This window comes from Schistocerca americana, chromosome 1, assembly GCF_021461395.2.
Source record: "Schistocerca americana isolate TAMUIC-IGC-003095 chromosome 1, iqSchAmer2.1, whole genome shotgun sequence".
NCBI lineage: Eukaryota > Metazoa > Arthropoda > Insecta > Orthoptera > Acrididae > Schistocerca > Schistocerca americana.
In genome coordinates this window covers 853,369,323-853,394,364 of record NC_060119.1, presented here as the reverse complement: position 1 = coordinate 853,394,364, position 25,042 = coordinate 853,369,323, and the positions used below count along the sequence as shown (strand labels likewise).

The 25,042-nt window shown below is 45.3% G+C and overlaps 1 protein-coding gene across 5 annotated transcripts in view; it reads left to right on the top strand.

The window, feature by feature from the left end:
- The window catches only part of LOC124613439 (leupaxin), a 482,569-nt gene that overhangs the window by 260,078 nt on the left and 197,449 nt on the right, over positions 1–25,042 (top strand). Inside the window, exon 1 of one of the 5 annotated variants that reach the window (XM_047142151.1) lies at positions 20,373–20,477. The exons of the other annotated variants lie outside the window; for them this stretch is intronic. Coding sequence (XP_046998107.1) covers positions 20,384–20,477 — 94 coding nt within the window. The 5' untranslated portion in view covers positions 20,373–20,383. Of the gene's footprint in view, positions 1–20,372; positions 20,478–25,042 lie in introns of those variants that run through there. 5 annotated transcript variants of the gene reach the window in all.

The window sequence follows — 25,042 nt, the reverse complement described above, 5'->3', positions numbered from 1 at the left end:
TCCTGCCTCGGGCATGGATGTGTGTGATGTCCTTAGGTTAGTTAGGTTTACGTAGCTCTAAGTTCTAGGGGACTGATGACCTCAGATGTTAAGTCTCATAGTGCTTAGAGCCATTTGAACTTATTTTTGAACAATGCGCCATGTCATCGGGTCACGGTTGTTCGCGATTGGCCTTAAGAACATTCTGGACAATTCGAGCGAATGATTTGGCCGCACTGATCGCCCGTAATGGGACGCAATCGAGAGGTCAGTTCGTGGAGAAAATCCTGCACCGGGAAATTTGTGGTAAGTTCTGTGGGACCAAACTGCTGAGGTCATCGGTCCCTAGGCTTACGCACTACTTAATCTAACTTAAACTAACTTACGCTGAGGACAACACACACACCGAGGGAGCACTCGAACAACCGACGAGGAGAGCCACGCGAACCGTGTCCAAAGCGTCCTAGATCGTGCGGCTACCCCGGGCGGCTCCTGCACCGGCAACATTTTCGCAATTATGGACGACAATAGAGAGAGCGTGACTTAATATTTCTGCATGGCACTTCCAGCGGCTTGTGGAGTCCATGGCACGTCGAGTTGACGACATTGGGAGGTTTCCCATGCCTTTTGCCACTCGGTGTATGTTCTTATATCCTTACATTTGATCTGTACCCATTCGTGCTTAGTCGTTCTGAACTTCCTGGTAGTCTTATTTTTTAAACGTTTCTATTCAATTTCGCCAGCTTCGTGTGCTGTATTTTTATATGTTCTTCTCTTAACAGTGAAATTCTGTATCTCCACACCGAGCGAGGTGCCGCAGTGGTTAGCACACTGGACTCGCATTCGGGAGGACGACGGTTCAATCCCGCGTCCGGCCATCCTGATTTAGGTTTTCCGTGATTTCCCTAAATCGCTCCAGGCAAATGCCGGGATGGTTCCTTTCAGAGGGCACGGCCGACTTCCTTCCCCACCCCTCCCTAATCCGATGAGACCGATGACCTCGCTGTCTGGTCTCCTTCCCCAAACAACCCAACCCTCTGTATCTCCTATGGTATCGAAGTATTTCTACTAGGCCTTGCCTTTTTACCTATTTCATCCTGTGTTGCCTTCACTATTTCATCTTTCAGAGCTACTCATTCGTCTTCTACTATATTCCTTTCTCCCCGTTTCCGACAACCGTTGCCTGCTACTCCCTCCGAAACACTCAACAACCTCTGGTCCTTTCATATTATCCAGCTCCCATCTCCTTAATTTCCTACGTTTGTGCTGTGTCTTTAGCTTTATCCTTCAGTTACAGTACCGTGATCCTGGTTCCGAAATCTTTGTCTTGCCATTATATAATCAACTTGAAACCTCTCAGTGTTCCATATTTCTTCTAAGTACGCAACATTCTTTCATGGTTCAGGTAAAAATTTTCGGCCTCGATATATCAGTTCTTAGAATCTAGTTTTTTGCGCTACGTCTACGAAAAGTACAAATTTTCAGCCTTGATATATCAATTCTTAGAATGTAGTTTTTTGCCCTATGTCTACGAAAGAAGCGTTCTTCATTAGTAAGGTGGAAAATATTTTGAGGTACTCAAACGTTGCAGTGAGTATTCATGTATTGCAGCAGAAATGTTCGCAGAGAACTCACGACAGACATAATGTCAGTTCACGCTGTGTTGTGTCCAGCAGTCCATAGTCTTAGCTATGAAACGATGTTCGAATACCCATCATGACGTCGCAGCAGGAGTTTTTTTCCTGAAGAAAGGGGAAAGTTTCTCAGTTGCATTGACGCAATGCGCTTTCCAGCTCGGCATTGTGGGAAGAGGAAAATAATTCCAAGCACAACAAAACACTTTGTGGTGGATGAAGTGAGCCCTGAACTAGACACTGCTCACTCCCCCTCCCCCTCCCCCTCTCCCAAACCCTATCCAACTCTACATCCTCCACCGATGCGAAATCGAGACAGTGTGGAGTGAAAGGGAGAAGCAATACCGGGTAATCCCCGACGCTCTGCTCTTCGACATGCCCGTCCGCTGCACATGTCCAAAGGGTACGTCCGAAGGATGCTGCAGTTGCGTCGGCACTTCCATCCGTATTAAATGCAGCTTCTGCAGTAGTGGTGACATCAAGATTTGAACGGCTGGGATAGTTGTATATCAGATGTCTAGTCCGTCATTATCGGCCTTTTTCGATTCAGCGTGTCCTTTACGTAAAATTTTTGCCATGAGAAGCTGTCTAAAGATAATACGAGTCATCATAATGACAGGTATAATTTTATAATTGCTATTAATCGACGGTATCGAACAGCAGTAGGTGATCAGCTGCATCAGTTACTCAAGCAAGTACGTTTCCAAGAGGAATGTTTTCTCTTTTTTTTTTTTTTTTTTTTTTAAGAAAAAGGAGACTGTTTTTCTACAACGGTTCCTTCGGTAACTCTTCATTCTGCGAATGACGTCTACATCTGCATCTGTATTCCGCAAGCCACCTTACGGTGTGTGTACCACTGTCACTCATCCCCCTCCCTCCCCTCCCCCCCTCCCCTTTCCTGTTCCAATCTCGAATGGTGCACGTGCAGAATTTTAATAATGAACCACTAGCAGCAGTGCTGTATCGTCTGTAGCTGCTGATTGATTAATTTACGTTACAAATTTTGTTTATTTCAAAACATCGGAAGCTTTTTCTAGGATATCAAAGGCCGTCTCGTCAGTTATTGTAGAAACTGTGTCATTAGTTAAAGGAATAGATTTCATCGTGAGTGTTTGGTTTCTGACATTTCGCTATTGGCAGTGAGGCTTTATAGAAAATAAGGAGGGATTTGACTGCGCTGAGAGTTGTTTTATCCGAAAAACTTGGCTACACTGTTGCGTATCTGAAACTTTTAATACAAATCTTGGAAAAATAAAATTGGGTTGCTCTCTTTGTTAGGATGTATTTTTCTAAGGTGATGATTTAATGTGGAATTCTTTATATCTTGATTTGAAGATGATGTTTTTACAAATAACGCACAAGAGTAATACACCCTTTCTAGTCGCGAGGTTGAACCCGCATTTCAAGTGTGCAATGGGATACTGGTGCCGACTTCTTTTCTCAGCCACTTCGAGAAAATATTCGCCCATAACGCACTGGCTGTGCCGCTTGACGAGACGTTATTGAATGTAGACCAGTGATCTCTATGCTACCTGGATGTTGAACTTCAGCCGTTCTATCGTGCCAGCCATAGATGCTCATATTTCGTTTCTTGCCAAACTACAACATGGCTGCTAGGAAATGTCACTAGAACACGAAAAGAAAATACCTTTGAATTTCTCTCCCTCATAAGCGTATTACTTCATATGTTGACATAAAGTTCAAAACAAGAAATCCGTCTGCAATTCTTTGTCACATGCAGACCGATGCAAATTTGTTTGCCAATCTACAATATGGCGGACGATGCAAAAGCCCATGTATTTGCAGACACGCTGCAGTTCTATATTCAGAGACCACACTTCTACATCCAGGTTGTATAGAGGCCACTGATGTAGACACAGTAAACCACACAGTACGCTCAGCATCAGCAGTTTGGATACTGACGCTTCGCTACTGCTAAATGGGTGGTTTGGTGAGTTTCCTTGCCAGAGCTATTGCGTCACGCCGAGTGGGAAAGTGAATTCACGTACGTATATGTCAGTAACTAAGATAACAATATCAAAGCAAACGTAGAACACTCGGCTCTGGAGTTCCTCTTTACCCCCATTTCCTACCCTCCCCTCCGCCCCCATACTGCAGTGTCCTATTCCTTACAACGGCCTTCTCCTGCCCCATTTTTTTTCCCTTCGCCACCTCGAGCAGTGAAACCACGCCCCAGAGCGCTATAACATCCAGGATTAGAGCCACTGGTATAGACTATCGTTCAACAGTAAACGGACGCCATGGAGAAAGTAATTAAGCCCAAAGACGCAGATTTCCGGTTGGCGTAACTGACACAGTTGCAGACTCTAGGCTGACGGGAATCAGAGATGACAGTGCATAGTCATCAAGGTAAGAAAGATAGGAAATGAAGTTTTCAGAATGAACAAGGAAAGGAGTGTGTGAAAAAAGTAACTAGAAGCAGGGGCATGATGATAGCTTATGTGTTAAGACATCAGGAAATAATTTCCGTAGCACTAGAAGGAAAACATTGTATGGGAAGGCAGAGATTAGAATGTGTACTACATGTAATTGAGGGTATTGAGTATAAATGCTGCTCTGACATGAAGAGATTTGTGTGAACAGGAGATAGTGGAGGGCTACTTCAAACCATTCAGAAGACTGATGAGAAAAGAAGAAGAAAGGGTCCGTAACGTATCATACGGAGTATTAGAAGTTGCTTTGGGATCCTGGACTCATTTTTGCTCACACAGTTATCGATAGATACACTACGTGGCCATTCTGTAACGTTTCCGATTCACGAGTCGCTTAGGTGACGTCTGCACTGTGTGTACAACGAGAGAATAACGAGGAATGCGAGCAGCGTGTTTCCAGGGTGGATTACGTCTTGCAGCGGGAATGTGACCCGGCATTCACGATCCCTGCACTTGTCTGTTTGCGACTTCCTTTTCATGGGGACAATTAAAGCAGGAAGTCTGCGCGATATGACCCCAAGCACTGCGAGAGCTGCTGGAATCCACACGAGCTCCAGTACAGCGCATTCCATTGAAGATGCTGCGCAGTGTTACGAGTGGTTGCTGTCCTGCAGCGAGCGGAGGTATGTCTGCATCTGTGCTCATTGTGTGACATTATTTTGAGAACATAATCGGTGTAGTATGCGCACTCATATGCCCTTCATATCGTGAATGTCCTTAGTTAATAAATATTGGTTATTTTATTTGACGCTACGTTACTTACCTCAGTTTCTATCGTCTTCTTCTTCTTTCTCTCTCTCTCTCTCTCTCTCTCTCTCTCTGAGACGCTGATTCGTCTCCAGGCAGCGTGGAAATCACTCCGACATGGAGCTAATCATCATGCGTTCGATGTGTCAGGCGTTGAACTCGAACCTCTTTTCTGCTGAGTGTTCGGAGATCTCATTCAGTACCATCCGGTGTTTCTTTGTGAACAGATGTCAATTATTTCGCCAGCTTTGTGCTGTCATAGCCACTGGGGTGACGAAGTAACGAAAATCATGCTCGTAGAAAAGATGTGTGAGAAGTGATTACAGCTTACGCAACTGAAATATTCAGCTTTGTGTCGTATTACGAGAGCCGCAAGGGGGTACATATTTTAAGGAATATAGAAACTTTCGAAACAATTTACAGTTAATATTACGACAGTGTTAACTATTATTGAAGTTCATCATTTCATTAGGTATTGTTGTGGTTTGTGTAGAATATGAAGGATGTAGAAGTAGAATACAGATCTGGTATGTTATGGAATCTCTTGTATTATACTAACACACCTTACTTTTCGCGAAACATAAACGCAACGCTAACGAAGACCAGAATCGGTCATTAGGCTAATGGTCACTCCCACCAGAGCCGCTTGAAGCGTAAGCGGCCTTGCAGTGACGCCCCACTACAAGCGGACACGAGTTGACACGGTGAGTCAGGGGGTACGCTCACCTCGCGATGAGTTTTCTCTACAGGAATTTCCAACTGTCAGTCCCTACTGGGAACTCCTGCGCCTGACAGCGCAGTCCCAGTTCCCTCGCTTACGTAATCACTAGTCGTGTCGGTGGCGCGTATTCTGTTCATCGGACTTCAATAAAATAAAATCGCTGGAAAGGACGGAAGACACTTGCAGCGAGATGTCTATTTGTGGCTGCTTTAGCTAATCCTGCGGTCGTGGACCGGAATTCCTGCATGTGACGTTGCAGCTGTTCAACAGTTTTTCTCTGCCTGCAGTTTTCCCTGTCTCTGAACTATCCTGTTTCTGTAAAGAATCTCTTTTTTATTATTTCTTTCTTTATTTTTTATTGTTAGTCGTTTATGTGTTTCCAGTATACTTGCCAATAGTGTCGAACGCATGACAGTGAGCATGAATTGTATTTCACTTAACCTGTGTCAGAAGTAATAAACAAGCCATCCTAGTATGGTGCACTCTACTTCTTCATCAGCGTCACATACGTAACATCTGTGCACTGCCATTTAGTGAGATGGAAACCAGATCGAAACTGTAAGTTAGACGTGCGTTTTCTAACCGCTAGGTCAGTTGGTAACTAAGAAGGTATTCCGTGGCTGTAACAAGATCTTGTTACTTATGGCTCTGTGCACTATGGGGCTTAACATCTGTGGTCATCAGTCCCCTAGAACTTAGAACTACTTAAACCTAACTAACCTAAGCACATCACACACATCCATGCCCGAGGCAGGATTCGAACCTGCGACCGTAGCGGTCACGCGGTTCGAGACTGAAATGCCTAGAACCGCACGGCCACCCCGGCCGGCTGTTACTTATCGTGTGATCTGTTGGTTTGTTGCGACTGATGAATATGGAATTGAAAGGAACGGAATACGGCGCTGAGCTTGATGACACCTCTTGGATTTGGGTGACCATAAAAGGCGTGTAAGCCATTTCTCATTAAGACAAAAATATAATCCAGAGGGCATATCTTATTAACAGTTGTATGGCGGACACCGTTTGGCGATGAAAGTGTTTTCCATCGTAGAGGCTCGAGCCAGCGGCCTCCAGGTTCAGCAGTACCCTGTTCAAAGATTTAGCAACCTCATTCAAAAGCTAAAGAATTTTGATTGTTTTCTTTTTCCCTGTACATGAGACACTTCCACGATATGTAAAAGTCCGTGTTTATCGTACCGACTACTTTATCAGTGACGTGATGTACACAATAAGCACTCACACTGAGCAGTTAAATGAGGATGATGCTACTTTGTTTTTTCTGCATTTGTAATGACTTCAAAGACTGAAAGTTGTTGCACAAGTATGTTCAGTTATATGGTATCGTTCGGAGAGCATGAATACTGTGCTAACAATTACCTTGAATAGTCTGTCTTATGCATTGGTCTGCAACAGCATCAAGTGTCTTGAATGAAGTCCTTTTCCGTCGCGAGGCTGTTTTTATTTGAGTAAAAAAAATATTTCATTGGGAATTAGTTAAAATCGTTCCGTACTCCATTGGGTATTATCAAGCACGATCATACAAAAATATTGTTAAGTGGTTCCATTTGTCCGCATGTCGTTATACACACAGCATTGTGGAAAGATCAGCTCGTAAAGGCGTCCTATATTGTCTCTGACTGGCGTAGTATCACACAGTCACAAATCTGAGGGTCCATATCTGCAAAGAATAATGCCCGTCCCATATGCGGGTTTAGTCACCGTGCCAACCCGCAAAGCATATTAAAGTAGGCTGACATAATGTCCTGAAATCAAAACAATACGCTTCTGTGCTTTGACCTCGTAGACGTTCGTGGTATTTAAAGGTGTTGACCATACACCGTGTATGTTTATTTCAAGACATACCAGAGTTGGCGAATGCTGGCTGCGTTACTAGCTGTATTCAATCACACATTGTCACGCGAACATGTATCACTTTACAAGAAGCCTTCCCTTTACGGTGATATAGTTGTTCATTACCGGATGAATTTTTGTAAGCCACGGTATTCCCACACGATTATTGTGTTATTTCGTTGCCTGCGCTGATTGGTCAAGCAATTTGGTTTTATCCAAATTAGTAACTTCAACGTGATGAAAGAGGGTTAAATTATGCGATTCATGTCTCGTGACGTTACTTACCGTGCTAAATAGCTACAGAGTAGGGATCTGGTAAAAAAGTAACACAAATAATAATGATAGTAAAACATCCAGCATCCTACATAGCCCTTTCACACTATATTTTTTTTCTTTCTTTTGTTTCCTTTTATGCAAATACTTACTCCCAAAGTCATGCAACATATAATACTAATACATTATCCTCTTTCTGAGCTCAATATTTTAGTCGTGATAGAGGGATGCTGACTCAGTTTTACAAGGTAGCAAATGTCAAGGCACAAAATGGAACAGACGTCAGCTGATAGTTTGTATAGTGTTGTGAAACAAAGTGTATGGAGTGCATGCAGTGACTGGAAATGAGATGAATGAACAATGTAGCATTAACCTTTTATCATCACTAAATAATTTATTTGTAAAGGGACATTGCGAACTAGGCCGAATCAGGTAGCGCTGTTTTAAACAGAGTGGCTTTGTAACCGGGACGGTGGACGCTCCAGTCTTCATCCAGTCATCCTAATTTAAGTTTTCCGTGGTTTACCTAAATTATTTCAGGCAAATGCCGTGGTGGTTCCTACTAGAAGGCGACAGCCGACTACCTGTGTCATCCTTGTCATTCTAAACGTGTAAGACTGTAAATTTTTATATATTTGAATTTCTTTATTTTCGTTCTAAATGGTAACATCAAGACTTGTCCAGTATCCTTATAATAGCTGTCTAGTGGTAAATAACACTATTACAGCTATTAATTGGCGACTCCATGTTGTCTTGTGCACTACAACCAGGTAACAGGTATACTTGAAAAAAGAGACAGCATTGGTCGTATATTTTTTACTATTGCAAAATCGATTTTGTGTCACTGAGTGACCATCTTCAGTGCTATATTGTATAACTTAAATTGGGATGCACTGTTGTCACTAAACTTACGGCAATCACATAGACTCTATGTGATTGCCGTAAGTTAAGTGACAACAGTGCATCCCAATTTAAGTTATACAATATAGCACTGAAGATGGTCACTCAGTGACAGAAAATCGATTTTGCAATAGTAAAAAATATACGACCAATGCTGTCTCTTTTTTCAACTATTACAGCTACCTCCGCCGCCGCCGCCGCCGCCACCACCACCACCACCACCACCACCACCACCACCACCGACACCACATGCTAGTAGCCATCACCTTGCACAGTCTGTTAAGTAAGAGCGTGGTCGGCGTTACACACAGATGGTAAAAGATATCGCCTTAGTTCTTTCACAGCCCAATATGGGGAGCCTTTGTCCTTCATGCAGTGTCCATAAAGCAATAGTTTACTTTGATTTCTTGTCTGAGATACACAAGAAGAGACACTATTTCTATGGGGAAATCAAAGCCATTTGTACAGAAGTGGGTAAAATGGTATAAATTGGTTAAAAAGTGGATGATTGTGAAGAATGTGGCTCAATCGGTTACGTGACTCCAAAAGTGGAAAAAATGATTATTTACCTTTTTCCGGGGCGTCAGGCGCAAGCACAGTTCATTTTGAAAGAGCTGTCAACAGCAATTCGACTCATTTGGAGGTGTATTCCACGTGAATACATGGAGAGCTTGGTTTGGGCGCTGCCAAGCAGTTATCGATGCTGCGGCTGACTGGACGTATTATTGGTTCAAATGGCTCTGAGCACTATGGGACTCAACTGCTGAGGTCATTAGTCCCCTAGAACTTAGAACTAGTTAAACCTAACTAACCTAAGGACATCACACACATCCATGCCCGAGGCAGGATTCGAACCTGCGACCGTAGCGGTCTTGCGGTTCCAGACTGCAGCGCCTGTAACCGCACGGCCACTTCGGCCGGCGGACGTATTATTAACTGTAACTGCGTTTTTCTTTTGTTCATATATGGTGTGTGTATAGGTTTTACTTCAAATAAATTTTTCTAGCCATTAACCCGGTCACGATCTTACTTAACAATCTTAAATTAACACCGTTTTCCTATTTTCCTGCTTCTTTTAGCCGTACGTTGCTCTTATTTGCAATTATCAACGGTAGGAAAGCCTCTTCCGTCTGCAGAACATAATCTGAAGTTAGGCTGTCTGATGCTACAGACGACTCCTTGCTGTATACGAACCTGCTGAACCGACGTCAGTGGCCTTGTGCGTGACGTAATTACCAAGACGCAGCGCAATTGAGCAATGCGCTTTGTGCGAGTCGTCAGAGACGACCACGGGACCTCGCAGTTGCGCTGCTTGACTGAAGCAATGCGTAGAAGTTTATTACAAATGTTGCAATCATGCAAGCAAAGATCAAATGGATCTTCTCGCCTGCTGAGTGGTAGATAAATGATAAAATATAGCGCGTTTCTGGAATTAAGCTTTTTAATTAATTCGACGCTGGTCTGTAAGAAGAGCCGTGCATTAGCAATAAAAGTACAAAATTATAATTGTTGTCTATCAATGCTAGTCAGTGAAAACCTCGTAACAGCCATTTTGCTAGATTTTGCAAGAGAAGCATATACGATTTCATAAGAAATATATAAAGTGATACTGATAATGTTGCTGCATGTATAACTACACTCCTGGAAATGGAAAAAAGAACACATTGACACCGGTGTGTCAGACCCACCATACTTGCTCCGGACACTGCGAGAGGGCTGTACAAGCAATGATCACACGCACGGCACAGCGGACACACCAGGAACCGCGGTGTTGGCCGTCGGATGGCGCTAGCTGCGCAGCATTTGTGCACCGCCGCCGTCAGTGTCAGCCAGTTTGCCGTGGCATACGGAGCTCCATCACAGTCTTTAACACTGGTAGCATGCCGCGACAGCGTGGACGTGAACCGTATGTGCAGTTGACGGACTTTGAGCGAGGGCGTATAGTGGGCATGCGGGAGGCCGGGTGGACGTACCGCCGAATTGCTCAACACGTGGGGCGTGAGGTCTCCACAGTACATCGATGTTGTCGCCAATGGTCGGCGGAAGGTGCACGTGCCCGTCGACCTGGGACCGGACCGCAGCGACGCACGGATGCACGCCAAGACCGTAGGATCCTACGCAGTGCCGTAGGGGACCGCACCGCCACTTCCCAGCAAATTAGGGACACTGTTGCTCCTGGGGTATCGGCGAGGACCATTCGCAACCGTCTCCATGAAGCTGGGCTACGGTCCCGCACACCGTTAGGCCGTCTTCCGCTCACGCCCCAACATCGTGCAGCCCGCCTCCAGTGGTGTCGCGACAGGCGTGAATGGAGGGACGAATGGAGACGTGTCGTCTTCAGCGATGAGAGTCGCTTCTGCCTTGGTGCCAATGATGGTCGTATGCGTGTTTGGCGCCGTGCAGGTGAGCGCCACAATCAGGACTGCATACGACCGAGGCACACAGGGCCAACACCCGGCATCATGGTGTGGGGAGCGATCTCCTACACTGGCCGTACACCACTGGTGATCGTCGAGGGGACACTGAATAGTGCACGGTACATCCAAACCGTCATCGAACCCATCGTTCTACCATTCCTAGACCGGCAAGGGAACTTGCTGTTCCAACAGGACAATGCACTTCCGCATGTATCCCGTGCCACCCAACGTGCTCTAGAAGGTGTAAGTCAACTACCCTGGCCAGCAAGATCTCCGGATCTGTCCCCCATTGAGCATGTTTGGGACTGGATGAAGCGTCGTCTCACGCGGTCTGCACGTCCAGCACGAACGCTGGTCCAACTGAGGCGCCAGGTGGAAATGGCATGGCAAGCCGTTCCACAGGACTACATCCAGCATCTCTACGATCGTCTCCATGGGAGAATAGCAGCCTGCCTTGCTGCGAAAGGTGGATATACACTGTATTAGTGCCGACATTGTGCATGCTCTGTGGCCTGTGTCTATGTGCCTGTGGTTCTGTCAGTGTGATCATGTGATGTATCTGACCCCAGGAATGTGTCAATAAAGTTTCCCCTTCCTGGGACAATGAATTCACGGTGTTCTTATTTCAATTTCCAGGAGTGTATATAGTAGAAGCCTAGTTATTTACAGATTAGAGAAATCCAAGCACTTTCAAATCTCTTCTTGGTAATAGAGGTATTCATTGCCTAGCTCGATATATTACCGTCTCAGCTGTTGTTACTGTTATGTATGCTTGGGCGGTGTGTTCTTAGGCACCAGCTATCAAAAGGAGATAGCAACAGAAAACACATTTTTCCTTGCTGCGTGAAGCAGGCGCTAGTGTACATAAAGTTACAATTTTTAAATCAGTATCCTAACAGCCAACTTGCTGGTGACAGTGACCTAAATTGAGTCAGCAGTTAAGACATCGAGCTTGCTGTGAGCGTCGTTGTGGGTCAGGGAGGTGGTCGACTGCATCAGTGTGGCCATTGTTAGATTGTTCAGTCGCATAGGGTTTTAACAAGAAATTATGACATACCACGTGGTAAACGATTTCCATGTTATCATAGTTTGCGTTGTACTGTTGCATTAATTCTCTTGACCTTGAAGTTAAATTTCGCTGTTCCGCATGAATTGTATGAAATTTAATTATTATGAAATTAATTGTATTCGCGCTCCAGTGTCATCACCAGTTCCAATACCCAACCTAGTGCATAACTTTCTTACGTCCAACAAGCAACTGTATTTTAATAATAATAACCCACTCAAACCATCATCATCGCGCTAGCTGCGTCGAGGCTTATTATAACACTTACTGTTAAGCATGCTTCACATCGGAGCGAACATAAACAATCGGTGCTCGTTCGTGTTCCTCTGGTTGTTGGTTCAAATGGCTCTGAGCACTATGGGACTTAACATCTGAGGTCATCAGTCCCCTAGAACGTAGAACTACTTAAACCTAGCTAACCTAAGGACATCACACACATCCATACCCGAGGCAGGAGTCGAACCTGCGACCGTAGCGGTCGCGCGGTTCTAGACTGAAGCGCCTAGAACCGCTCGGCCACACCGGCCGGCTCTGGTTGTTGGTCTTTCAGCGAACCATCATGAAGGAAGTTAGCATCTCTTCCGCTTTGGCGAAGAGCATTCGTCTTGTATTTCGGGGGGTAAGCTTTCGTCGTTTGCACGATTTGCGTGAATGATGAAGTGGTATGAAGAGAATGTAATGTTTCTGATAGCAGAATATAGATGTTATAGGTACTTGTAAAATGCACAACTTAAATGCCGATCAAAAAGAAATACGATTGGCGAAAAACATCCGAAGCACTCAGTGGTTCACCTTCAGAGACGAGAAAGGCGATAAATTCATTAGATGCGTCTATCAGGCAGGAACGAAGTGAATAAGCACAAGCTTTGCATTTATTTCTATTAAAACGTAACAGCGCTTTAAATTTACTTGAATGTAAGAAGTACGAGTATGTGTCTATTATGCTGATCAAAATTAAAAATATGTGAAAGACATGACCAACTGCGTTGCTGATATTCGTTGTATCTCTAAATACATGCCTCATGTATCACTGCTATTTTAGAGGTTTTTGATATAATAGCCGAATAAATAATAAAAATCTGCCCTCTGACAAACTTTATAGCAGATATTATCAAGAACATATGTGACAGGTTGTATGCTTATCATATTTCACTAATCATACTGTATTGTCATTATCCTCCGTACATGTGCTTCAATGAAATCATAGAAATTCTTCCCTTATCACTACGGACATCAGGAACTATCTGGGATACAGCAGCTATTCAAGTGCTTCCCGGGTACGATTCCCGGCGGGGTCAGGGATTATCTCTGCGTCGTGATAATTGGGTGTTGTGTGATGTCCTTAGGTTAGTTAGGTTTAAGTAGTTCTAAGTTCTAGGGGACTGATTACCATAGCTGTTAAGTCCCATAGTGCTCAGAGCCATTTGAACCATTTTTTTTTATTCAAGTGCGAAACGTTTTTAACGTAAATGTCTCCAGCTGGTATTAACCATAGAGTAAATGCTAGTCTTTCTTCCTTTTATATTGCTCGTCGGTTACAGATGTACTGGTTTTACAAAATGGTTCAACTGGCTCTGAGCGCTATGGGACTTAACTTCTGAGGTCATCAGTCCCCTAGAACTTAGAACTACTTAGACCTAGCTAACCTAAGGACATCAAACAGACCCATGCCCCAGGCAGGATTCGAACCTGCGACTTTAGCGGTCGTGCGGTTCCAGACTGTAGCGCCTAGAAGCGCTCGGCCACCTCGGCCGGCACTGATTTTACATTTGCCCGCTCAGTTTTTATGAGAAACCAACGAAGGGCGTCAACTAAGGTATGTGCAGACTTAGGAAATGATGTTAATAAATGCTGGAGCTGCAGTTCACTGTCAGGTGCACTATCTCGAACTTCTTCACACTGGCGTCCAAATGCAGACAGCTGTCGTAGATTCGGCGAAAAAACAGTAGTTTGTAGACCTGCGACAAGTATGAGGAGGCGTTGCCATAGAGACGAATACAAAACAGTGTTGCGTGACTCGTTGAGGTAGACACACGAAGCAGCCGCGCCAACCACCTTGCAACTGTAAGAGATCTATTTACATGACTACATTCTTCTTTTCCTACATCATTTTGTCTGTTTTCTCAAAATCAACGCACTCTTCATGCGAACCAATCATATCTGAACGTCACAGTTTTGCATCATGGCTGTTACTAGTGTTGTATCGAGTGAAACGTTTATGGTGATTATAAGCACAAAAAACACAGTAACGCAGCGTTATTTGGATTGATTAAACGACGAAGGGAGAGTTCTCTGTCCTGGAAAATTCTCTTACACGCTGCTACAGAATCTTCAAAACTGGTTCAAATGGCTCTGAGCACTATGCGACTTAACTTCTGAGGTCATCAGTCGCCTAGAACTTAGAACTAATTAAACCTAACTAACCTAAGGACATCACACACATCCATGCCCGTGGCAGGATTCGAACCTGCGACCGTAGCGGTCGCTCGGTTCCAAACTGTAGCGCCTAGAACCGCACGGCCGCTCCGGCCGGCACGGAATCTTCAAACGCTCGCCGCGAACAGCGCCCGGACAAGACAAGGGGTGGTTGGTATTCGGGGAATTCAGGCACTTAGCGTAAGCTTGTCTCAACAGATAAAGCACTCTCTGATACGGCGTCCTTGTTTACTTTCGTTGTTTGTAAACTGATGTGGAGCACCGCGCGGCGGAGGAAGGAGGAGAGGAGGAGACGTGACTGTTTTGTCCGTACTTCCCTTTGGTTCGCGTAGATGACTAGGAGAGGACAGGGCTGTACGTACGGTACTAGGCAAAGTTTCTTCAGCTGGTTCATTATACAGTATCACTTCCCGAAACATTAAAGCCATTGTTTTGTGTGTGTGTGTGTGTGTGTGTGTGTGTGTGTGTGTGGACGAGGCGGGGGCTTCTGTGCGTTGGTGAGACGTGGCGTGTTGAGCTGTTGTAGCACTTAATAATGCAATAATATGATCTGTCTCCCTTAATAGCGTATCATAATTACTTCTTGTTAATCTACATAGGGGTCCAAAAAAACGTATCCACTGTTTAAAAGTCCATAACTTGCAAACTAATTGACGGAGTTGTCTCATTTGTGGTGAAAGTGTAGCTTGAAGTCCAACTTAAAGATATCACTGTAGATGTTCGAAATGGTCACCATTAACATCCACACGCAAACGATGCCGCCGAACTGCAGCACGAACTACTGACTGCAACGTGTTCAGTTGGATATTTGCACATGAATGTGCGGGGGATTCTCAAAGTTCATTCAATGTGCATGGCTTTTGAGGATAAACGACGTCCTTTAGTGTTTACCACAGGTAAAAGTCCAGAGGAGTTAGGTCTGGGGAACGCTTCACGCTTCTCACCATCTTGATGTTCTCTTTCTTAACTCGTATCAGTATTTTTAAGCGACGACAATCTAAAAGCCATGCTAGCATTTGTTCGCGTTCCATTTCGGGTGGGACTGGGCTGACAAGGGGATCGTACGAACTTCCCCTCGCCGATTTGATTCATATTGACAGTGTGTGTTGGACAGGACTAGGACTTCAACATGTGTAAACAAGAAATTTTGGGAAAACCGAGTTTGAAAATTGTGGGGCGTGCTTGAGCTGTTTGCTTTGTAGCGCCGCTAATGTTCACAGAGTCAGCAGCTGAGCGAGTAACCACTTAGTTTCCTAAGCGGGAGGTCTCTGGATCGAATCTTGCTGCTTGTTTTCTTTTTTCATGTAATTCCAACAAGAGGTCTATTATGACCGTGCAAAATTTACTGAAGAACCAAAGAAACTGGTACACCTACCTAATATCGTGTAGGGCCCCTCGAGCTCGCAGAAGTGCCGCGACATGACGTGGCATGGACTCAACTAATGTCTGAAGTAGTGCTGGAGAGAACTGATACCTTGAATCCTGGAGGGCTGGCCATAGATCCCAAAGAGTACAAGGGGGGGGGGGGGGGGGGAGGAGATCTCTTCCGAACAGCACGTTGCAAGACATCCCAGATATGCTCAGTAATGTTCATGTCTGGGGAGTTCATGGAGCCACACTGTAGCTATTCTGGACGTGTGTGGCGTCGCATTGTCCTGTTGGAATTGCCCAAGTCCGTCGGAATGCACAATGGACATGAATGGATCGAGGTGATCAGTCAGGACGCTTACTTACGTTTCACCTGTTAGTGTCGTACCTAGACATATCAGGGGCCCATATCACTACAGCTACACACGCCCCACACCATTACAGAGCCTCCACCAGATTGAACAGTCCCCTGCTGATATGCAGGGTCCGTTGATTCATCAGGTTGTCTCCACACCCGTACACGTTCACCCGCTCCATACGATTTGAAACGAGACTTGTCCGATCAGGCAACATGTTTCCAGTCATCAACAGTCCAATGTCGTGTTGACGGGCCCAGACGATGCGTGAAGCTTTGTGTTGTGCTCCGAAAGCCCATACTGATGGCGTTTCGTTGAATGGTTCGCACGCTGACGATTGTTGATGGCCCGAAATTAAAATCTTGAGCAATTTGCGGAAGAGCTGCACTTCAGTCACGTTGAACGGTGCTCTTCAGTCGTCATTGGTCCTGTTCTTGCAGGATCTTTTTTCCAGCCGCAGCGATGTTGGAGATTTGATGTTCTACCGGATTCCTGTTATTCACGGTACACTCGCGAAATGGTCTTACGGGAAAATCCGAACTTCTTCGCTACCTCGGAGATGAAGTGTCCCATCGCTCGTGCGCCGACTATAACACAACCTTCAAACTTCGTTAAATGTTGATAACCTGCCATTGTAGCTCATAAACTGCCATTGTAGCAGCAGTAACCGATCTAACAACTGCGCCAGGTACTTGGTGTCTTATAAAGGTGTTACTGACTGCAGCGCAGTATTCTGCCTATTTACATATTTCTGTAAATGAATACGGATGCCTATACCAGTTTCTTTGCGCTTCAGTGTATAAATATTTAATATTTCATTTACTACTTTCCTAATCTTTAACATCAAAAAAGGAGAATTTGGAAATGAAGATAGGATACACGAGAACTTTCAGTAAAATGAGTGCAGTGATTTTGTTTATATTATTGCATCGACATTTGTGACAAGTATAACATGTAACCTACGCAGCACTGCACGGATCAGGATGATACTGACCATAGAGACATGGAAAAGAATAGTTATCACGATATACAGCTGATGTAGTGAATTTTTGCATAGCCGTGGAATTTTTGAATGCACCTATTGCAGAACAGACTTGCTTTACAATCATAAACGGTTCTCAGTCGCCACACATTATCAAAGCATAGCGCCGAATATTGGTGCGAGACCTCGCGCTTGTGAAATTAAGCGCTTACTCACTCTGCTGCTGACTCTGTGGACACTAGCGGCCCTACAAAGTGTACAGCGTAAGTTAATAATTGGCAACCAATGCTGTACAATCGCAATAAAGTCATGAGATGTTCAATTGACTCTTTTATTAGAACATGTTACGCGTTTCGGGATTACACCCATCTTCAGACACAAACTTCAACTCCTTCCTAACCAACTAGGCGTACAGCCTTGACAACGCAAAGAAAGTGTCCAGTGACTTATGACTGTAACTGCAACACAAGCAGTTTTGAAGCAGAGCTTGTGTCGCAGTTATAGTCGTATGTTATTGGACACTTTCTTTGCATTGTCAAGGCCGTACGCCTAGTTGGTTAGGAAGGAGTTTTTGTGTTGTCCCGAAACGCGTAACATGTTGTAGTAAAAGAGTCAACTGAACATCTCACGACTTTATTGCGATTGTACAGCATTGGTTGCCAATTATTAACATAAAAATGATATCAGCCTCAGACGGGAGCTGACCTAGTTGATAGTGTCGGAAGTTCCATGCGGCTTTTCGCGGATGATGCTGTAGTATACAGAGAAGTTGCAGCATTAGAAAATTGCAGCGAAATGCAGGAAGATCTGCAGCGGATAGGCACTTGGTGCAGGGAGTGGCAACTGACCCTTAACATAGACAAATGTGATGTATTCCGAATACATAGAAAGAAGGATCCTTTATTGTATGATTGTATGATAGCGGAACAAACACTGGTAGCAGTTACCTCTTTAAAATATCGGGGAGTATGCGTGCGGAACGATTTGAAGTGGAATGATCATATAAAATTAATTGATGGTAAGGCGGGTGGCAGGTTGAGATTCATTGGGAGAGTCCTTAGAAAATGTAGTCCATCAACAAAGGAGTTGGCTTACAAAACACTCGTTCGACCTATACTTGAGTATTGCTCATCAGTGAGGGATCCGTACCAGGTCGGGTTTACAGAGGAGATAGAGAAGATCCAAAGAAGAGCGGCGCGTTTCGTCACAGGTTATTTGGTAAGCGTGATAGCGTTACGGAGATGTTTAATAAACTCAAATGGAGGACTGTGCAAGAGAGGCGCTCTGCATCGGGGTGTAGCTTGCTCGCCAGGTTTCGAGAGGATGCGTTTCTGGATGAGGTATCGAATATACTGCTTCCCCCTACTTATACCTCCCGAGGAGAACACGAATGTAAAATTAGAGAAATTAGAGCGCGCACGGAGGCTTTTCGGCAGTCGTTCTTCCCGCGAACCATACGCGACTGGAACAGGAAAGGGAGGTAATGACAGTGGCACGTAAAGTGTCCTCCGCCAGACACCGTTGGGTGGCTTGCGGAGTGTAAATGTAGATGTAGATCATACAGCGTAAGGACGCCTATAATTTTCTGACTCGATTTTGCGTCTCCGTGTTTAAACATGTTGAAGTCCTAGTCGTGCCCTAGACGAACACCGACTCAAAGGAAGGCCTCGGCGCTTGTTGGTGACGTCACGTCAGCTAGGCACCGCTAACGACAGGTCTGTTGCAGGCAGAAACGCCTGGGCGTGCGTATCACTTGAAATCTCTTATTTTTGGACAAAATGTTTGGTATTGTTTTGGATTCTGCAGTTTTATTTAGATGAATTATTTTCTTACTATCGTAAAGCTACAAATGAAGTTCATAGTTGTGTATTACTGAATCCTGTCGAAAGAAACGTAGATCAATATGAGAAGACGCTTTGCCCCATTGCAAGCTTCGGAAAGTTTACATTCAACTAACTGTATTTACTTGATCCGTTTTGTTATCGAAACTTACCCCAACTCCCTTACAATGAACTCGTTTCTTTTATTTATTTATTTATTTTCGTTTGACATCGTCACTGGAAATGTGAACTAATTTACATGTGTAAATGTCCAACTGTTGCCAGTCATTAGATTACAGTCGTTTTCAACGACAGGAATTCTAAACAGGAGACAAAATAGCTTCATACATCGAAAATACTGCTGAGCTTAAACTTTTTCAAAGATGCACATTAGAAAAGATAAATATTCCCCTCTTGCAGCCGAAAGGAGAAACTTTATAAGATAAAAAAAATGTATTTGATGAAACATGTATCTCTCTTTTACCTTTTGTTCTGTGCCCCACCGCCTCCCCCAACGTGTACAATCGCAAGATGTTTCATTAACATTCAGTGCTCCTCACCCCATAGTCAATCAAGATACCTAAAGAAGAGCACCAATAAGTTCACAGGTTCTTGTAAAAGCAACCCTATACAAACGTAACTTCCTCAGAGTTACAAATAAGATAAAGAACCACGAATTCTGTTGCTGCTGGACCATAAAGTTGTTTTTGTATGTCAATCCTTAAAACAGGTGGAAATTTAAGTACAGGAGTACACTATTTGTTAAGAAGTGTAATGAATTGCACAATTAATGGATTGCAGAAATCTCTCTGTGTGTTGGTCAACTACTGCCAACAGTTTCACATTTCCCTGTCAGGGAGGGAGACACCACCATTATGAGTATGCCTGCAACAGACCTGGCGTTCGCCGTGCCTAGCTGACGTGGCGTCACGAACAAGCGCCGAGGCCTTCCTTTGAGTCGGTGTTGCCTACACACGCAGTAAGAATGAAATCGGCGAAGGGAAGTTGATAGTGTCCCCCTGTGAGACTGGGAGCGAAAAGCATGAAGGAAGCTACCGTTTCGTGCAGAACGGTAACCGGCTAAATCTGAGAGCACTGCGAGGGTATGCCGTGTACACGGCTGCCGGACAAGTGTGGTGCGCGCCTGTAAGAACGGCGTCCGCGGCGCGTCGCGTCGCATTCCGTGGGACGCGGAAGCGCGACGCCGTTATCTGCTGCGGCTGAGCGCGGCGCGGCGCGGCGCGGCTGGGTCCGGTCGTCCTCCTCCCCAGCGCAGCCCGTGGAGGCGCGGCGTCCCCGGCGCTGCCCCGCTGCCCCGCCGCGTCGCGCTGCCCGCCGAGCCGCCGCCAGCCGCCAGTCCGCCGCCGCCCGCCGCCAGCCATGGAGGTGCAGCCGCACCACGACCAGCTCGACACGTGCGACTCCTTCGACTCGGAGGTGCACCTCGTCTCCGTCGACGACATGCTCAGCCTCGGTGTGTTTCTCCAGTGTTCTCTCTCTCTCTCGCTCTCTCTGGCCCGTGTGCTCTCGCTTCTGTGCGTTTAGATAGTCACTGCAGGCACCGTTGCCTCCGAACTGTGGGTCAGCTGAAAAGTGTGTCTCTCTCCTGGCCACCAGCAAATGTAACAACACTTCCGATTACTAATAGGCAGCGTTTCCGAAAATGACTCATTCGATTTGACAAGCGTAACTACGAGAGTAATCCCGAAGTAAGGTCACCTACTTTTTTATAAGTACATAGTCCTATTTATTTCTAGCCGGCCGGGGTGGCCGAGCGGTTCTAGGCACTACACTCTGGAACCGCGCGACCACTACGGTCGCAGGTTCGAATCCTGCCTCGGGTATGTATGTGTGTGATGTCCTTAGGTTAGTTAGGTTTAAGTAGTTCTAAGTTCTAGGGGACTGATGACCTCAGAAGTTAAGTGCCATAGTGCTCAGAGCTATTTTGTTTATTTCTACAATGGTTTACATCAATTCACAGCTTGAACATTTTTCGACATGAAACTTCCTGGCAGATTAAAACTATGTGCCGGACTGAGACTCGAACTCGGGACCTTTGCCTTTCGCGGGCAAGTGCTCTACCAACTGAGCTACCCAAGCACGACTCACGCCCCGTCCTCACAGCTTTACTTCTGCCGGTACCTCGTCTCCCACCTTCCAAACTTTACAGAAGCTCTTCTGCGAACCTTGCAGAACTAGCACTCCTGAAAGAAAGGATATTGCGGAGACATGGCTTAGCCACAGCCTGCGGGATGTTTCCAGAATGAGATTTTCACTCTGCAGCAGAGCACTTGCCCGCGAAAGGCAAAGGTCCCGAGTTCGACTCTCGATCCGGCACACAGTTTTAATCTGCCAGGAAGTTTCATGACTCATCCGATTTGACAAGCCTAACTAAGAGGGTAATCCCGAAAGTAAGGTCTGCTATTTTTTTTATAAGTGCATAGACCTGTTTATTTCTACAATGGTTTACATCACTTTACAGCTTGAACATTTTTCGACATAATCACCATTTCTGTCGATGCATTTTTGTAGACGCTGTGGCAGTTTCTGTATGCCCATGTCATACCAGCTCGCCGCCATGCTGTTCAGAAAGTTTTGAACCTCTTCTTTCACCTCGCCGTCGGAGCTGAATTAACGCTGACAGGTACTGTGAGACTCTGAAAAAACCCCAACGGCCAACTCACAACAGGAATGTTGACCAAGTGTGTACACATTCTTCTTCAGCCGGCCGAAGTGGCCGTGCGGTTAAAGGCGCTGCAGTCTGGAACCGCAAGACCGCTACGGTCGCAGGTTCGAATCCTGCCTCGGGCATGGATGTTTGTTATGTCCTTAGGTTAGTTAGGTTTAACTAGTTCTAAGTTCTAGGGGACTAATGACCTTAGCAGTTGAGTCCCATAGTGCTCAGAGCCATTTGAACCATTTTTTTACACATTCTTCATGGCAACGCTCGCCCACACGTCGCTCGGCAAACCGTTGCTCTCCTGCAACAGTTTCAGTGGAACATTATCACCCATCCACCCTATAGTTCTGACTTGGCGCCCAGTGACTATCACCTGTTCCCTAGGTTAAAAGAACATGTGGCTGTAAAGCGTTTCAACTCCGACGACGAGGTGAAAGAAGAGGTTCATAACTTTCTGAACAGCATGGCGGCGAGCTGGTATGACATGAGCGTACAAAAGCTGCCCCAGCGTCTACAAAAATGCGTCGACAGAAACGGTGATCATGTCGATAAATAGCTAAATGTTCAAACTGTATACTGATGTAAACCGTTGTAGAAATAAACAGGTCTATTTACTTATAAAAAGGAATAGCAGACCTTACTTTTGGGATTACCCTCTAAATCTTACATGCATTAAGACAGAGCCGGCCGCGGTGGTCTAGTGGTTCTAGGCGCGCAGTCCGGAACCGCAGGACTGCTACGGTCGCAGGTTCGAATCCTGCCTCGGGCATGGATGTGTGTGATGTCCTTAGGTTAGTTAGGTTTAAGTAATTCTAAGTTCTAGGGGACTGATAACCACAGAAGTTGAGTCCCATAGTGCTCAGAGCCATTTGAACCATTAAGACAGAAATTCACGTTGTGCGGAAAGAAAAACTTTCGCTACATCTACACGTCACCTTACGATGTGCGACAGAGGGCACTTTTTGTACCACTGTCACTTCCCGCTTTCTGGTTTTCCAGTCCCAAATCGCTCGCGGGAAGAACGATTGTTGATAAACCTCCGTGTGAGCTCGTATCTCTCTAACTTTATCCTCGCGGTTCTCTCGTGAGATGTAGTCGGGAGGAAGCAAAGTATTGGTTGTCTCTTCTAGGAACGGACGCTCTCGGAACTTCAACAGTGAGCCACGCTGTGATGCAGAACGCCTCTCTTGCAACGCCTGCCACTGAAGTTGGCAGACCATCTCGGTGACGCTTTCGCTTTTAGCAGGTGAACCTGTAACGAAAGGCGCTCCTCTTCTTTGGAAGTACTGCGTGTGACCTGTACGGGAATATACCGGGTGATCAAAAAGTCAGTATAAATTTGAAAACTTAATAAACTACGGAATAATGTAGATAGAGAGGTAAAAATTCACACACATCCTTGGAATGACAAGGGGTTTTATTAGAACAACAAAAAAAAAAAAGTTCACAAAATGTCCGACAGATACGCGTCGTTTGGTGATGATCGTGTGCTCAGCCGCCGCTTTCGTCATGCTAGGCCTCCCACGTCTCCAGTCCTCAATCCGTGCGATTATTGGCTTTGGGGTTACCTGAAGTCGCAAGTGTATCGTGATCGACCGACATCTCTAGGGATGCTGAAAAACAACATCCGACACCAATGCCTCACCAAAACTCCGGACATGCTTTTCAGTGCTGTTCACAACATTATTCCTCGACTACAGCTATTGTTGAGGAATGATGGTGGACATATTGAGAATTTCCTGTAAAGAACATCATCTTTGCTTTGTCTTACTTTGTTATGCTAATTATTGCTATTATGATCATATGAAGCGCCATCTGTCGGACATTTTTTGAACTTTTGTATTTTATTTTGGTTCTAATAAAACCCCATATCATTCCAAGCATGTGTGTCAATTTGTACCTCTCTGTCTACATTATTCCATGATTTATTCAGTTTTCAAATTTATACTGACTTTTTGATCACCCGGTACATAATGGATGTACGAATACAGGTCGTAGACGCATGGCTGACGACATATGTAAGATTGGGACTGGCGGTGAGTGGTGCACGGATAGCCAAATGGTAAGGCGAGAGCTCGCGATAAGCGGGAAATCCGGGTTCGAGTCCCAGTCCGTCATTCCATTCTACAGCTGATAGTTGCCCTTATTCGCATTTGCGAATACATTTAATGTAGTCATTGGCCGTACGAGCGTTTTATAGGCTACCTATTTTGTGAGTGGACTATATTTCCTGAGAATTCTCTCAATTCTGGCCGCTGTGGCCGAGCGGTTCTAGCCGCTTCAGTCGGGAACCGCGTTGCTGCTACGGTCTCAGGTTCGAATCCTGCCTCGGGCAGGGATGTGTGTGATGTCCTTAGGTTTGTTAGGTTTATGTAGTTCTAAGTCTAGGGGACAGATGACCTCAGATGTTAAGTCCCAAAGTCATTTGGAGCATTCTCTCAATGAACCATGCTCTCTCATCTGTCTTACCTTCGATTACCTGTGTGTGGTCGTTCCACTTCAGACAGCTCTGTGCACATATTCAAAAATGGCTCCAAGCACTATGGGACTTAACATCTGAGGTCATCAGTCCCATAGAATTAGAACTACTTAAACCTAACTAACCTACGGACATCACACACATACATGCCCGAGGCAGGATTCGAACCTGCGACCGGAGCAGCAGCTCGGTTACGGACTGAAGCGCCTAGAACCGCTCGTCCACAGCAGCCGGTTGTGCACATATTGCTAGATATTTTATGCATCTGACTGCTTCCAGTTGCCGTTCTACAATCCCTTAATCATACGGTGATGGCTGTTTCTGCCTGTTTATGGATGCTTTACATTTGTTTTTGTTGAGGATTAACTGGCGCTATCTGCATCAAGCGTCGATCCTCCATAGACCCTCCTTTCTTTCGCTACAATTTTGTAGCGTTGTGACTTCTCTGTACACAACAGGGTATCACCCACGAAACCCTCATGCAAATTCCGAAGTTATCGAAGTAGCTCATGTACCTATACACAGTGAAAAGCAAGCGTATCATTCTGTATGAGCCCGAATTTCTTTAATTTCACTGTTGCGCACATTACATGACATGGTTCAAATGGCTCTGAGCACTATGGGACTTAACTTTTGAGGTCATCAGTCCCCTCGAACTTAGAACTACTTAAACCTAACTAACCTAAGGACATCACACACATCCATGCCCGAGGCAGGATTCGAACCTGCGACAGTAGCGGTCGCGCGGTTCCAGATTGAAGCGCCTAGAACCGCTCGGCCACTCCGGCCGGCATGACGTGAGATACACGAGGGCGTTCTGAAATATAATGCCTTCTAATATTTTATGTGTAAATCTTAAAGATATTTAAATAAAACAAAC